Raw genomic sequence first — 15,647 nt, 5'->3', positions numbered from 1 at the left:
CCCAGGCCACTAACTCTGCTAGAAATCCCAGGTGACTCCCCAAACCTTGCTCTCAACCTCAGCCCAAGCTCAGAGAGACCCAGGAGGTGTGAGTGCCTGCCAGCCTCCCCCAAGTGCCTGCCAGCCTTCCAGGGCCTCCTTGTGTGTCTCTCCAAGGGGGCAAAGGTCTGGCAGGGAGACAGCCTAACAGGTGAATGCTCAAGACGTGCCTGGAAATACTTCCGGATGGAGCCTGGCGGTGCCTCTGCCAGGGCCGAGGCAGTCCACTGGGTTTTCCAAATCTTCCTGGCGTGTGGTGGCACTCAGCTGGGGGGACCAAAGGCTGTCCTTATGCCCTCTCTCCCCCACTGCTGCCTGCACAGGTGGGGGGGCCCCGGTCCCCCCATCACTTCCCAGCCTCCACCCCTCAGGTCTGTGCTGACAGAGTCCACAGCCCCCGGCAAGGCACCTAACATCCCTCAGCGGCTTTGATGTCCTTCATCCCCTTTATAAAAACAGCGGGGATGGGTGAGGTCATGTCTGTATCATGCAGTGAGCTCACTTGGAGCCGGGTTCTGCGTAATTACAAGGTGTAGTTATGATTTCAAAATCTTTCTTCCCATTTCAACAAGGAGCAGAGGGGGTCACTGGAAGGCAAAAGCACAGAGCTCTGAACCAGACGACCTGGGGTGACACATCCCACCCAAGAAGGCAGCCTTTGTGTTCACAATGAGTGTGAGGCCCCAGGGGATGCCTTTGAACTGCTGTGAGGATGTGGTCCCCTAGGTTACCTGGTATACAAATACCTACTGGGGAATTCTGCCGCATGGCTCACCATCTTTTGGTTTGTTTTGTCTGTTGATAGGTTTGAGCAGTTTAATTTCTTTGCTGGGGACATCAACAGATCTCAGTGTATTCATGAATTGTCTGTCTTCGAATCTCCAAGAATTTGTCTTCCAGGTACAAAAACATATATTTTTTTTTAAAGAAAAGAAGCAGGTGTGTGATCTCCTCCCATATCTTGCCAACCAGGGTCTGTGTAACAGTAGGATAAGCCAGAAGTGATGGTGTGTCACTTCAGAGATCAGTAAAAAAAAAAGAAAAAGAAAAGAAGCACGTGTTGGTCATTCTAGCTACATTATAGCACTGAGTGCTCAGGACCTGGTGCAGAGGGAAAGGGTTTTCTCTGGGGCTCTGGACAAAAGTGTGTCATGGTGGGGATGGTACTTCAGGATGGGGAAGTGGTATCTCGGAGGCTTGTACATCATACAAGTGTGTGTGTTTGCTTGCAAGTGCCACATGTGTGCATGGATGAGCATGTGTGTGGGTGGGTGTAGGCAGGTAAGTGTGAGCACGTTTGCCCTTGTGAGTGTGTGAACACCAAGCAGGAGTGTTTAGGAGGGAGATAGGTTTGTCCATTGAGGGATATTGACTTAAAAATAAAGTTACAACCTAAAAGTTGAGAGTTATGTTTAATTCAGCGGAAGTTTTTAGGACTTGAAGCCTGGGAGACAGCGTCTCAAATGACCCTGAGAGAACTGCTGCAAGGAGGCAGAGGGAAGAGTCAGGTTATATAGAAATTTGCAACAAAGAAAGGGCAGGTAGTCTGAACATCAAAAGCATTTTGTGAATTAAAACCAGATATCCCAAGTTAAGCAATCTAGTGCTTTTCTGTGTGTGGAAGATGCAGGAGTCTGGGCTCTCTGAAGTCATTCCTTTCATATGCATCTCAGCCATCTGGGGCCAGAATCCTGTGTTTTTCACACCCAGAGATCCTCCGGGCTCACCGTAGGGAATGGCCGCAGCCTGTGGGTGCCAGATTGCAGCTATTCTTTTCCTCCCTTGGTGCCCTGAGGGCTCAGGAATTCGCATTTGGAGGGCTGGGATCACTGATGACTGTGACGTCCTTGTTTACTGATGTGCCAGGAGATACCCCATTTCTCAGGGAGAACGGTGCTCGTATGGGGGTTTTACATACGGTCCCAGGAAAGTGTCAGGCTTGGGTTCATGAAAGCCAGGATGAATTGGTTTTGGATGTGGGTGGGTTTGGTCCTCCTGACAGACACGTCACTTGGGTTCAGTACACCCTTTGGCTTGATTGTCATCATCAACAGTATCAGAAAGTCACATTACTGAATCAGGTTCAGCCGCTCACTGCTCAAAAATCAATACTGGAGTGAAGCACATGTTGGTAGACAAGAAAATTGGTTTTGATCAGAATGCTTGCAATCTGGATTGAGATGATGAAACTTGGTGTCCCCAAAACTACCTCTAGAGATTCTGCTTGGCCCTGAACATCTTTAAAGGGAAACGGGGAAGTGATCTCAGTTAATCACTGAGAAGAGGAGGGAAGGGTCCTCGCCATCCTCCACTGCATGCAGGCTTGTGTCCAGGCTCGTCCACTCCTGGCAGTCTCTCTCTCTCTCTTTTTATTTTTTTTGTCATGTCTGCATGTGTGCTTCAGTTGTGTCCGACTTTTTGCAACCCCTTAGACTGTAGGCTGGAGAAGGCAATGGCAACCCACTCCAGTACTCTTGCCTGGAAAATCCCATGGACGGAGGAGCCTGGTAGGCTTCAGTCCATGGGGTCGCTGAGTCGGACACGACTGAGCAACTTCACTTTCACGCGTTAGAGAATGAAATGGCACCCCACTCCAGTGTTCTTGCCTGGAGAATCCCAGGCACGGGGGAGCCTGGTGGGCTGCCGTCTATGGGGTCACACAGAGTCGGACACGACTGACGTGACTTAGCAGCAGCAGTAGCAGACTGTAGGCTGCCAGCCTCCCCTGTCCGTGTGATTCTCCAGGCAAGAATACTGGAGTTGGTTACCATTTCCTTCTCTTTAGATGCTCTCTTGTTCACACAGTTTGTTCAGGAGATTACTAAAGGGGAAGCTGGGAAAGAGATCTGGTCATCTGTTGATTCTTACTCTTCATTTCTACTTCTTTAATCTGCGGGAAGAAGCAATAGGTCAGGCAAAGCATTGCATGATCAAACGGCCTGAAAGGTGTACTTGGGCAGGAAATGCACAGGGCAGAGCCGGGGAGGTGGTGGGGGGTGGTGCCTGGTTTGAGGTTAATGACAGAATGGAAGGGGCCTCCTCCAAAGAGCACCTCCTGCCAAAGGCTGCTTCCAGTCACCCTGTCGGAGCTGATGATGCTATTGGGGGAACCCCAGCACCAGGCCCCAGTGGACCCCAAACGCCTTCTGCCCTTGAAGACACCACCCTTTGAAAGCTAAGGCATCTGGGAATGGGCTTGACTGGGAGGTGAAGGGCAGGTAAGAGTAAATTAAGCTGAGAAAGGGAGGCAGCATTCCTGAGAGAGGTCGGCAGGAGCGGAGTGGGCATAGGGAAAGCGGGGGACCAGTCTAGGGAAGAGGGGAGACATCTCTGCACCAAAGAGCCCTGGAGGGCCTGGAACCAGAATGTGACTCGAGTTTCCTCCAGCAGTCTCCAACAACAGGTCTTCCCAATTCCTCCCTCCCCCAGAAAGCCCAGGGAGGAGCTTGACAGCTGGGTTCTAAGCCTTGGCAGGTGTCTATTCTCATTCTTTGCTTCTTAGAAATAATCTTTTCAGATTCTGTGTGGTTTTTTTTTTTTATCATTTTATTTATCTGTTTATTTTTGGCTGGGTCTTCTTGCTCCGTGGGCTTCTCTCTAGCTGCAGTGAACGGGGCTGACTCTTGAGTTGCGGTGGCTTCTCCTGTAGCAGAGCACTGGCTCTGGGGTGCACAGGCTTCGACACTTGCAGCACGTGGGCTCAGTAGTTATGGCTCCCAGATTCTAGAACTCTGGCTCAGTAGTTGTGGCACATGAGCTTAGCTGCTCCACAGCACGTGGGTCTTCCCGGATCGGGGATCGAACCAGCGTCTAGGTTGGCAGGTGGTTCTTTACCACTGAGCCATCAGGGAAGCCCTGCCGCGTGGCTTTGATTTCTCCTCCTTGGTCCTTGGCAAAGTTCGCGTGTGCCAGAGGTCACGTGCGCAGTTGCATAGCTGTGGAGGCTCCGATTTGTTCAACAGGGTGAAGCTCTCTGTCCTCTGGTCCTCGGTTAGGGCACTCACGCAGCCTAGCTGTACCCCAGCTGAGCCCACTGAGACCACGGGTACCAGTCCTAACCCCGCAGCAGCACAGGCCCAGCCTGCGTCCGAGCCCATGTGACATGGTGTGTCCACCCTCACCCCCACAGCCCTCATGAATGAGACATCTCAGGAAAGCGGTGGTTTTGTGTCTGCCTGCATTTGATGGGGTTGTTTTTCTAAAACAGCTTGTCTGATAAAAAAAAAAAAAAAGACTACTGTCAATAAAATACTCAGGCTGTTAAAATGTGAAGCCTCCGGCATGTCCAAGATGACTAATCATCTCAAGTTGTTAGCATCTGGAACACAGGGAGACGCTCAGCTGTGTTGTGTTTCATTTGGTTCCCCCAGTTCTCGTGCAGTTTGGGCCCAAGAGGAATTTCTAAACGTGGGAACCCAAGGCGTCATGCTACTGGCAAGAGGGGGAAAGCTCGGGGATTGGGCTGAGATCGCCCACTGCGCCTTCTCTGGGTGGTTTAGGCACATCTTTGTGTGTGCTGAACCCCAGCAGGGGTCCTCCCAAGAAACCCCCTATCCAGGAGGTCCAGAGGCATGCGGAGAGGATGCCCCTGCTAAGGCAAGTCTGTTACCAAACCCAGGTTCGTGTTCAGGATGCACTGAGAAGCCGAACAGACTAGAAGGTCAGAGGTTGGAGCAGAGAAAGGTTTATTGCAGGGCCATACAAGGAGAACAAGGGGCTTATGCTCAAAACTCCCCAGAGGCTTTCAGCAAAGCATTTTCAAGGGCCAGGTGGGGGAGGGTCTCGGGGTGTGTGATTAGCTTTGCACAGTTCTCTGATTTGTTGATGTTGAGATAACAGGGCAGTTAACGTTACTGATCCTTAGACACTGGAAGGCCTGCGGGCTGTGTGCTCCTGATCATTAAGTAGTTTCTTCCACTTGTTGGTGATGTTTAGCATTGGAAAAACTCAGGAAAAATACAGAAGATGCTATCATCTGGGTACTTCAGCGAGGAGCCCCAGCAGAGGATATGGGGGTGGGGGGTGCCTGTCCCAGGGAGGCCCCCCCCATAGGGTCTTGCTTGGTTACAGGTCCACACCCACCCAGAGCCCCAAGTGGTCCTTTGGGGGTTCTCGGTGGGGGCTGAAGCTAAGCAGAGATGGAAAGGCACCTCTTTATTCCTGGCCAGTCACCACTCTCTTCCTTGGAGACTGTGGTTGAGACTGTGGTTGAGGCTGTGGGTGGTCCCCACGCAGGGGAGGTTCAGGGGGTTCACCCCAGCCTGTGTGGGGGAGCTCCTGCGGCTCTGTCAGTTTGTAATTCACCAGAAGTGCAACCCAAGGCTGCTTACTGTCGGTCTGGCTGGGGAGTTCCTTGGTCTGCACATACAGCATCCCCCAGCACCCAGTTTAGTGCCACTCAGGCCATCGGATGACCACACAGGTGGACCTTCCGGGCCTCGATAATTCACCCAGTGCAGCAGCCAGCTTGGTGCTTTCCAAAATCGGCCCCCTTCCTCCCATCACTGTGGGATTCTGGGCCCCTTTATCACAGCATCAGACTTGCCAAGTATAAATTAGCCCCCGATGTCCCCGATGGCAACTGCCAAGGGGGCCTCAGTGGGACTGCCCTGCAGGGGTCACTCTGAAGGGGTCCTCACAAGTGACCTCTTTTTAAAAAATTGTGGGGATTAAAAAAAGAAGTAGGCCCCTCTCCCACCTCCTGCCTTCTCTCCCCGCACTTCAAAAGGTCTTGCCAGGAATCACCCCCGACAAGGGATGGCGAGAGACCAGGCCTGAGCCTCCCACCCTGCCCTTCCCGCCTCCTCTTCCACTTTGGCCACATCAGTGTCTGCACCCACCGTGGGCGACTTTGACAACATGCTCGCCTCAATTTTTATCATAAACCCCAGCATTTTTTTTTTTCTTTCTAAAATGTAACAGCCAAGCAGAAGCAAAGAGGAATTTCTCCAATTGGCCGCCAGCTTCCAGCTGAGGTGGAATTTCCTCCTCACGGCAGTGAGCAAAGCCATGACCCTCTGTCATAGAGACAGCTTCGGTAAGTCTGAGAACGCAGTGCTGTGCAGTCTACCTGCCACAGGTGTGGTTACAGCTAAGTGCTTCCCATATGGCTCTGTGAACCCACTCACCATCTTCTCGCCTTTCTATGTAAAATACAACGCGGACACAGAGAATCACACAAAACCATGCTAATCTTTTTCTAACAACACCACGATGATTCATCAAATGGCTGGACCCTGCCTCACTCTCCTGTCCATGAAAATAATCAGTAAACAATCAAAAATAAGAACAAAGTTTTACTTGAGCCAGACTAAGGACCAGCCCTCGCAGGTAGCCCTGCTGGTAAACAATGCTCCTGTCAATGCAGGAGTTGTGGGTTCAATCCCTAGGTCAGGAAGATCCCCGGGGGGAGGGCGTGGCAACCCACTCCAGTATTCTTGCCTGGAGAATCCCATGGACAGAGGAGCCTGGCGGGCTACAGTCCATGGGGTCGCAGAGAGTCAGACATGAGTGAAGCAACTTAACACACACGCACTAGGTCTGGCCCACAAGCCCGCTCTCCAGATGACCCTGAGAAGCTGCTCTGGATGCTCTGGAGAGCAGCACAGTTTCATATCTTGTCAGAACAAAGAATATTAAGCAAGTCATTTCCTCAGTGTTTAAAAAAAGAGAGAGACCAGCACGCACACAGCAAGTCAGCATGGCCTTGGCACCTGGAAGCGGAGTCTTATCATTAAGGAGGACCAGCGTTGGTGTCCCCAGAAGGGAGGCATTTAATCTTTGTTTTCAACATGGACGTTCTTTACTTCTTGTCAATATGTCCTTTTCTCTAACAGTCAAAGCAGAAGACCTGTGTAGGGTTGATAGGCCACAAACTTGATACTATTTTCGTTAGCATCAGAGTCAAGTTCCCTCATGTATAAAGCCAGATGCCTCCTCTAGAGTTCAATATGTGGAAGTTTCTTTTATCATTCCCCTGCTGTCATTGTCAGATATGCAGGAAATCTCCTCTGACTTTTGAATTATCTGCTTTGGGACATTCTGAGAAAAGAACCAGGCACCCTCTTATACTCCCAACTGAGATGGAGGGAAAAAATGGGTTCTTTGGGGCACCTGGATTTAACTTCCAGGAATAAAAATTGATAAAGTTCCCCCTGTGGGCTTCCCTGGTGACTCAGACCGTAAGGAATTCACCTGCCCATGCAGCAGACCTGGATTCAATCCCTGGATCGGGAAGATCCCCTGGAGAAGGGAATGGCTACCCACTCCAGTATTCTTGCCTGGAGAATCCCATAGACAGAGGAGCCTGGTGTTACAAAGAGTTGGATACGACTGAATGACTGACACCACTGTGTACAGATGGAAAAATAAAGCAGAGTCTGTCTTGCAAACTTTCTTGTCAAATGGATGGTCTTCCTGTTCTGGGGAGGTCTCACCTGTCACAGCTGTGGTGCTGACACACAGGACAGGAGAGTCATGGGGAGGGACAGTCATCCCTGAGGCCCGCAGCCCCCTGGAGGGGATCACTCATTTCAGCAGATATCTGTGCATCCTGTAAAGTCCCAGGCTCCTTCCTGGACACTGGACACACAGCCATGGACAAACAGACAGAGCCTCTACCACACAAGCTCGCACACCAGTCAGGGTGAGGAACCCCTGCCCCAGGGCTGCCAGAGGCCCTTGCATCGGGTACGGGGATCAGGAAGAGCGGACAAAGAGCAGACAAGCCCCAGTCTAGACCGTTCTGCAAACTCTGGGTCTCTTTGGAGGGTTTCGGCTGTAAGCAGCCACACAGGTGACACCCATTCATCATGAGGCTCTGCCCATGAAGGTCAGGATGACGGGCTTAATGTTGGTGCTCTTCCAGGGCAGAGTTCAGGTACAACCACAAAAGGAAAACCAGCCCTTTCAGCAGTTTGTACTGCCGACTGAAAAAAATGCACAAGCTGAAAGTTAAGAGTAATGTTTTATTTAATGGACAAAACTGAGGACGTAAGCCTAGGACACAGCATCTCAGGTAGCTCTGAGGGACTGAAGAGGTGAGGGCCGGAGCCAGGATGTACATGAGTTTTTTGCAACAAAGACCAAGTAGTGGGAACATCAAAAGATTGCTTTTAATTAAAGAAAACCTGACATCTCAAGTTAAGGAGTGTGTGTGTGTGTATTAGTCCCTCAGTCATGCCCGACTCTTTGAGACCCCGTGGACTGTAGCCCGCCAGGCTCCTCTGTCCATGGGATTTTCCAGGCAAGAATACAGGAGTGGGTTGCCATGCCCTCTTCCAGGGAATCTTCCAGACCTAGGAATGGAAGCTGGGTCTCCTGCATTGCAGGCAGATTCTTTACCATCTGAGCCACCAGGGAAGCCCTAAGGAATTTAGTGCTCTTCTGTCTGTGGGAGGATGCAAGAGTCTGGGCTCACTGAAATCATTCCTTTGATATGCTTCTCGGCTCTCCAGGGCCCTATCCTGTGTTTTCTCACCCTGAGTCTCCTCAGGGGGTGCTGCTGGGGCGGCTGCAGCAGCTGATTACTAGACGCGGGGTGGACACCCTGCCTCCATCCCGAGTCTCCCCAGGGCTCACTGTCGGGGCTGTAATGTGATGGCTTGGAAGCTGCAGCATCCTTTGATAACTCATAGAGCGGGTGCCCTCCACCTTCTTGGACCTTCATATGAAATCAGAGTACTCACACCACCCATTCTTTCTCTGCACATGGACCGCGGTTTCACAAAGTCAAACAAGTGAAGAGTTGTTTTGGGGTCAGACTTATTCCAGACCATGTCATGTCACAGAACCAGGCTCTCTCACCCAAGACCTAGCAGAAAAGAGTGGACCTTGTGCAGAGCTTTGAATTGCACAGAAAGGGTCCACACGCCCGTCTGGGGTTGGTGCCATCGTTCATGGTCTGAGTTATTTTACAAGTCTTGTAAATTGTATCAAACAGGTAATATGATTCTCCTGCCCAGAAATGCAAACTATCATGTGTCAGGTGGGTACAGCTGAGGACAGCTGTGTGGCATCTCTTTGTAAATTAATGTCAGTGGCATGCTTTACTGTCTGTGTATGCTTAGTCCTTTGAATTCTCTCTTTTTTAAATTTATTTTTTATTGGAGTATAATTGCTTTACTATTATACTGGTGGTTTCTGCTGTACAACAACATGAATCGGCTGTATGTATACATATATCCCCTTCTCTTGGGCCTCCCTCCCACTGCCCCATCCCTCCCCTGTAAGTCATCACAGAGCACCGAGCTGAGCTCCCAGTGCTATAATCAGTTGCAGCAGCTTGCTATTTCTCTCATGAATTGAGTCCCATAAAAATCTTTGAAATGCGTCCATTCTACATCTGTGTGAGAATCACGGTTTATCTTCATTAAAAAATTACCTTTTGATATGTGGCAGAAACCAACACAATTCTGTAAAGCAATTATCCCTCAATTAAAAAATAAGTAAATTTAAAATAAAAAAAAGATTTTTAAAGATTAATTTAAAAAATTGTCTTTTAAGAACTGTTCTAGGCTAGATCTCCTCCCACCCCGTTTCTCAACTGAACGTTAATTATCCTTTTGTTTTCTGGAGCCAGAGGCCTTGGGATTCAGACCACTCAGCTGGCCCTTGCCCACCAGCTCCCTAAGGACAGCCCCTGTGCCCCTCACCCGTTTCCCCCCAGGAGTTGCAGCCAGGTAGTGGGCGGTCAAGGGGCTCTCTCTCCACCTCCGGGAAGGGCACCCGTTTCTCTGCAGGGTGGCCCTCCTCCCATGTCACAGCAGCTGTGTTGATGTTCCCTGTCATGACTCAGCTCACTGAGCACCTTGTGCTAAAGCCACCTTCTGGGGTCCTCTGGGTGTGGGATGCTGCGAGGGTGATGGACGCTGCAGGGACTCAGGCTTTGCCAGAAGGAGTGAGGCTCTAGTGCACAGGAGCTGAGAGCCCTGGAAAAGCTGTTGGTTCCACGGGGATCCGTTTACCTGTCCATCTGTCTGTGTGCTTATTCCCTGGGGGTTGTTATTTCATGTAGGCTCCTGGCACCTGTTTCACTTGCTGCTTTCGGAATATGTGATTCACACACTTCAGTCGTGCATTGAGGAGGAAGAGGAGGAGGACAACGTGGGAAGTCTCAAGGAGATACTGCCAGATGACCAGTCTCCTGTCCAGCCAGACCATGAGCCCCACCACCCTCCAGACTGCCCCCCAGCTCAGGAGCATGAAAGCCTGAGTGCGGATCCCCCCCGGGTGATGCTCAGATGCAAGGGCCAGAGCCCCGGTGCCACGGCGGGGAGCAGTGTGGTGGTCAGGGTACCTGGCTTCCTCGTAGACACCGTCACGGGCAACAAGGTATGTACACTGTGGCCCAGCCTTCCATCCACCGGTGTTCTCAGGAAGTGAGAACCCAGAGGGCTAGGAGACCCACGTGCTGGGCGTAGTCACTCAGTTGTGTCTGACTCTTTGCAATCCCATGGACTGTAGCCCATCAGGCTCCCCTGTCCATGGGATTCTTCAGGCAAGAATCCTGGAGTGGGTTGTCATTCCCTACTCCAGGGGATCTTCCCAACCCAGGGATTGAACCCAGGTCTCCCACATTGCACGCAGATTCTTTACCATCTGAGCCACCAGGGAAGCCCTAAGAAACCCACAGAGGGGGTTATATATTGTCCAAACAAGGACACAGGATTCTAGATTCATCTCTGCTATAAGCGATTTTGCCAGTGTGTCTGTTGACCACTGCTTAGCTCCCAAACATGCTTGGTCTGATGAGAGCTGTGCAATATGGGGACTGCTCTCCCCTGGCCCTCCCAGAGCCTGCCTGGCATGAACAGACTCACTGAGCAGCAGATCACTACAGCTAAGAGGAGTGACATACACTGAAAAAGCCTCTGGCAGCGTTTAAAGAAAGGAAACACTGCACAGTCTGAGTACAAAGGATTTTTGAAAGGGTAGAATTGGGGTCCATCTTGAAAGATACAAAAATAAGGATTGCAGGAATTCTCTGGTAGTCCAGTGGGTAGGACTCTGCGCTTTCAGTCCCAGGGCCTGAGGTTTGATCCCTGGTGGGGAAATTAGGATTCTGAAAGCCTTGCAGCATGGCCAAAAAATTAAAATAATGAAAAGTAAGGCAATTTCTCTGGTGGTCCAGTGGCTAAGACTCCATACTCCCAGTGCAGGACGCTGGGGTTCGATCCCTAGTCAGGGAACTAGATCCCGCATGCTGCAGCTAAGACCTGGGGCAGCCAAGTAAATAAAAAATAAATACATATTAAAAAAATAATGAAAGTAAGAATGGCTACTTATCGAATATACTGTGCACACTTGATATATATTGTCTCAAAGCCATACAACCCTGCACAGTATCTGTTCTTATCATTTTCATGCCATGGATGAGGAGACAGAGGCTCAGAAAAGCTAAGCAGAGGCCCAGAGTCACACAGCAAGTAAACTGCAGAACAGAGGCTGACACCCTGGTCTGCTTGATCTCATCATTCTTCTCCTACAGTGCTAGATGGGAGGAGGATGGTCCAGGCCCCCAGAAGACTAGGACATAGGATACAGAGATCTGAGATGGGGTCTTGAGTGCCAGGGAGGGGAGGCAGATTGAGCAGGAAGTTCAGCTAGATGCGAGGCAGGGGAGTGGGCTGGTTGGGGGAAAAAACCCTGACAACACCTGTCAGTAGTAATTTCTAAAACTCCTGCACACATGTTTGGAAGCTTGGCCTCTTTACCTGGCGTTCTTTTCACATCCACAAGTTCCCCTTCTGAGTAGATGAGGAGTCTACTTAGGAGACCACTGAAGGCAGGAGTGTGACCTCAACCTGGATGAAACGTGGTCAAAGCCACGTGGCTGAGTCACAGCTGGAACTGTCTGTGCCCTGCGTGCATGCTAAGTCGCTTCGGTCGTGTCCAGCTCTTTGTGACCCCATAGACTGTAACCCGCCAGGCTCCTCTGTCCGTGGGATTCTGCAGGCAAGAATACTGGAGTCCATTGCCATTTCCTTCTCCAGGGGATCTTCCTGACCCAGGGATCGAACTCGTGTCTCCTGCATTGGCAGGTGCGTTCTTTACTGCTCACGCCATCTGGGATGCCCGTCCATGCCCCGCAGCCCTTCCCCATTCCAAGCACGCAGAACCTCGGCAGACTGTTACTGAGCTGGACTGGACGAGACACCCACTGGCCTGGACAAATGAAACAGAGCCAAAGAGCCAGTTCTCACAGTCACCAGCCCTCTGTCTCCATCAGGCGTTCATTTGCTGACCTCGAGACGGTAAATTCAACACCCGGTGCTTCCGTGCTAGAGACTCTAATGTGAATCTGTAAAGAAGAAACTCATCTCCCCTGGGAGTGTGTATATGAAGCCAACAAGACAGAGGAGACCGGGAAACGGGAAAAGACTGGCCCCCAATCAGGACTGGTGAGGGGGGAGGGGTGCTGGGCCACTGAGAGAAGGAGCAGATGGAGGCGGTTCAGGCTGCACTCACTGAGCTGGTGATTCAGGGCCATGGGCAGAGAGAAGGCCCAGCTCAGTCTGGAGAAGGGACAGGTTGGCCAGACTGTGCCCTAGAGAACCCTCTCCTGGCTCCTGACCCTCTGGAGAACACATCCTGTCCTGGGTGACAGGACCCGTCCGGGGGGCTTACCCTAGTCACTTGGGAGCCCCAACAGGATGCGTGTCTGAGCTGGATGTTCAAGTCTGATGATTTGGGAAAATATCTGTAGCCTACTGTGAGCAGTTCTGGTACATAACTTTTTGGGTTCAAATCCCACGTCTTCCACTTAAGCGGGTTTCCTAGGTGGCTCAGTGGTAAACTGAGCCCTGCCAGTGTCCCCCTGCCAGTGCAGGAGACATGGGTTTGATCCCTGGGTCGGGAAGATGCCCTGGAGAAGGAGATGGCAACCCACTCCAGTATCCTTGTCTGGGAAATCCCATGGACAGAGGAGCTGAGAACGTTGGGCAAGTTGCTTTATTTGTCTGCTCAGCTTCCTCTTCTACAAAATGGAAATAAAGACGTCTAATTCCATAGGCTATAATGAGGTATAAATACGTTAATTATTTGTAAAATTCCTAGAAGCATAAAAAGTACCCATAATCCTAGTCATTGTTATTATTTCTCCAACAAAACCTCCTAATCTGAACACCTTTACAGAACATTCTCTACCCAATCCACTAGTCACTCTGAAGTTTATTGCAGTGGGTGTATTCCACCTATATTTAATTGGTGGCAACAGTAGAGAGAACATTAAATAATTGAACAACATAATAAAGCAATACAAGCAGATAAATGTCAGATAACCCAAGGTAATATGCATTAGAGATTAATTAAGCCTGCTTGTGCGCGCGCGAGCCTGCCAATTTAGCTATAATGACTTAGACACTCCAACACTGAAAAGTTAGGCTCGCCTAATTTCCATTGCCCTCACTAGTCAGCCTGTGCACTTGTCCTCAACAAAAAAGCACACGCTCGGGGTCCCATCTGCTTTCATCTGCCACGAGCTAACACCTGTTCAGCTGCACCCCTGGGGCTGACCCCCCTGGACAGTTCAGCTCAGTCCCTGCATCTACAGCAGCAACTCAAGTCAGCAATCCCCACCGCCACTTCCATCTGTCGCTCTTGTCCACTCTCCCGATGCTCAAAATAGTAAGATGCCAAGGCATGTCTTAAGAATAAAGGGAAAATTATACTGATATTAAATAAAGGCCATTCTCCTTAACCTGGCAACCAGTTCCAGTATTCTTGCCTGGGAAACCCATGGACAGAGTCGTCTGGTGGGCTCCAGTCCGTGGAGTTGCAAAGTCAGACACAGCTGAGCATGCACACGTGCGCGCACACACACACACACAGTTTTCAGTTTAGGTCATATACTCAAGCAGGAAAGCAAGGCAAAAATATTTAAAAATAAGTGACTTCAGCCAAAAGGTAAAGATGAAGACAGATGGTATTTGTTTTTTTGTTTGTTTGTTTTTTTGTTTTGAGAGAAGAAAAACATCTTTTCCTTGGTTGGTGATGGTTATCATTGAATTTATGGAGAATGGGTGAGATATGTACTTTCATTAACCTTGCGTTCAAAGTCACCTTTTGCACATCTTTGTCAAAATATGCTAGCTTATGGGGATGGAGGGGGCACTGTTGAAGAAATCAGACCAAGAAAATACATCTCTGTCAGTTTGAAAGTAATCATATCCGAGGATTTGCCCATCTTTCGAATAACCTTGGAGCTGAGGGTGGCGTATTATCCTTGTTTCTCTGATAGGAAGGTTTGCTCAGGCAACTTGATGACTATCTGAGAGCCAACATCAGAGTCTGTGAATGTCTCATGTCAATTACTACCCTATAGAGTGTTAATGTACGGAGAAGGCAATGGCACCCCACTCCAGTACTCTTGCCTGGAATATCCCATGGATGGAGGAGCCTCGTAGGCTGCAGTCCATGGGGTCACACAGAGTCGGACACGACTGAAGCAGCTTAGCAGCAGAGTATTAATGTAACCCATGAGAGTCTTCACAGACTTCCTCCTTTATATACTGGTCTATTTGACCAGTGGTGGAGGGAGGGTCTGCGTGGGAACTTGAGCCAACTGTGTCGGCTCATAGGGTCAGTATCCATCTGGAAAGCAGCCAAGGTGACGAGCGTTACAGCTGCGAGGTGACCCGTGGGCACTTCACAGGCTCCCTCCTGATTTTCACAACTGATCCAGGCTCTCTGCGTCTGTTTTAAGTTTTAATTTTTTGGCCGAGCTTCATGGCATGAAGGATCCTAGTTCCCCAACCAGGGATCGCACGCACACCTCCTGCATTGGACACACAGGATCTTCACCCCTGGACTGCCAGGGAAGCCCTCCCCCGTGCCTTTAAGGGCAGTGTCGTCCCTCTCTGGCCTCACAAACACCTGCAGTGCCCCCGTCCTTTTCCTCAAGGGAGCCACCCACTCCCACTCTTGCGCCAACCCCCAACACCCTCTCTTGTGCCATCCTGGGTTTGAGATTCCTTCCACAAAGTCTTTAGCAGCCCCTGAGTGCTCCCCTGGGAAGTCGGGGTCCCCTGCACTAGGTCCAGGGTGAAATGAGCGTGTGCTAGCAGAATTCAAATGGTGGGTCCTGAAATGGAAAAGCGTAACTTTCTCTTTTCATCTTTTCTTCTAAACACCACCTCCCTGCCCCACCCACCCCACAACAGCTCATCCAGGTATTGTTGGAGGATAAAGCCACAGAAAGCACCATCAAACTCACCCTTCCTCTGGGACAAGAGACCCTCATAACCCTGACAGATGGACAGAAATTTGTGATCCACATATCAGATGTATCCCAAAGCTCTGAGGATGTTTATCTTACGGAAAGTAATGCTGACACGGGAGATTATTTATTGGACTAGGACCTGAGAAAGCATACATTTTTTTCATTAAGGATAGAGTAAATGGTAACACTTTCGTATTGGTGAGAAAGAAGATTCTGTGTAAATGATAGAGGTAGCACTGTTTTCTGTTTATATGTATTTCAAGGAATTGGTTTTGATGAATCATATAAATTGATTTGGAGAATAATTTTTGCCTCTGTTGCCTTTATTCAGGGCTTTTGCAGTATTTCTGTGGGGACTTGAGAGAAATTTGAGAAATCCTGTTGGTAA

At 50.0% G+C, this 15,647-nt stretch overlaps 1 protein-coding gene across 1 annotated transcript in view; it reads left to right on the top strand.

The window, feature by feature from the left end:
* Nucleotides 1–15,395, top strand: part of RFX8 (RFX family member 8, lacking RFX DNA binding domain) — a 47,634-nt gene extending 32,239 nt beyond the window's left edge. Inside the window, exons 8-11 of the mRNA XM_010829863.1 lie at nucleotides 845–939; nucleotides 5,962–6,076; nucleotides 10,055–10,371; nucleotides 15,201–15,395. Of these exons, the coding sequence (XP_010828165.1) occupies nucleotides 845–939; nucleotides 5,962–6,076; nucleotides 10,055–10,371; nucleotides 15,201–15,395 (722 nt within the window). The remainder of the gene's footprint in view (nucleotides 1–844; nucleotides 940–5,961; nucleotides 6,077–10,054; nucleotides 10,372–15,200) is intronic.
* The last annotated feature ends 252 nt before the right edge of the window (nucleotides 15,396–15,647 follow it).

The sequence above is a fragment of the Bison bison genome, unplaced genomic scaffold (genome assembly GCF_000754665.1).
Source record: "Bison bison bison isolate TAMUID 2011002044 unplaced genomic scaffold, Bison_UMD1.0 scf7180017864508, whole genome shotgun sequence".
NCBI classification, from domain to species: Eukaryota; Metazoa; Chordata; class Mammalia; order Artiodactyla; family Bovidae; genus Bison; species Bison bison.
This window is presented reverse-complemented; position numbering and strand designations above follow the sequence as displayed.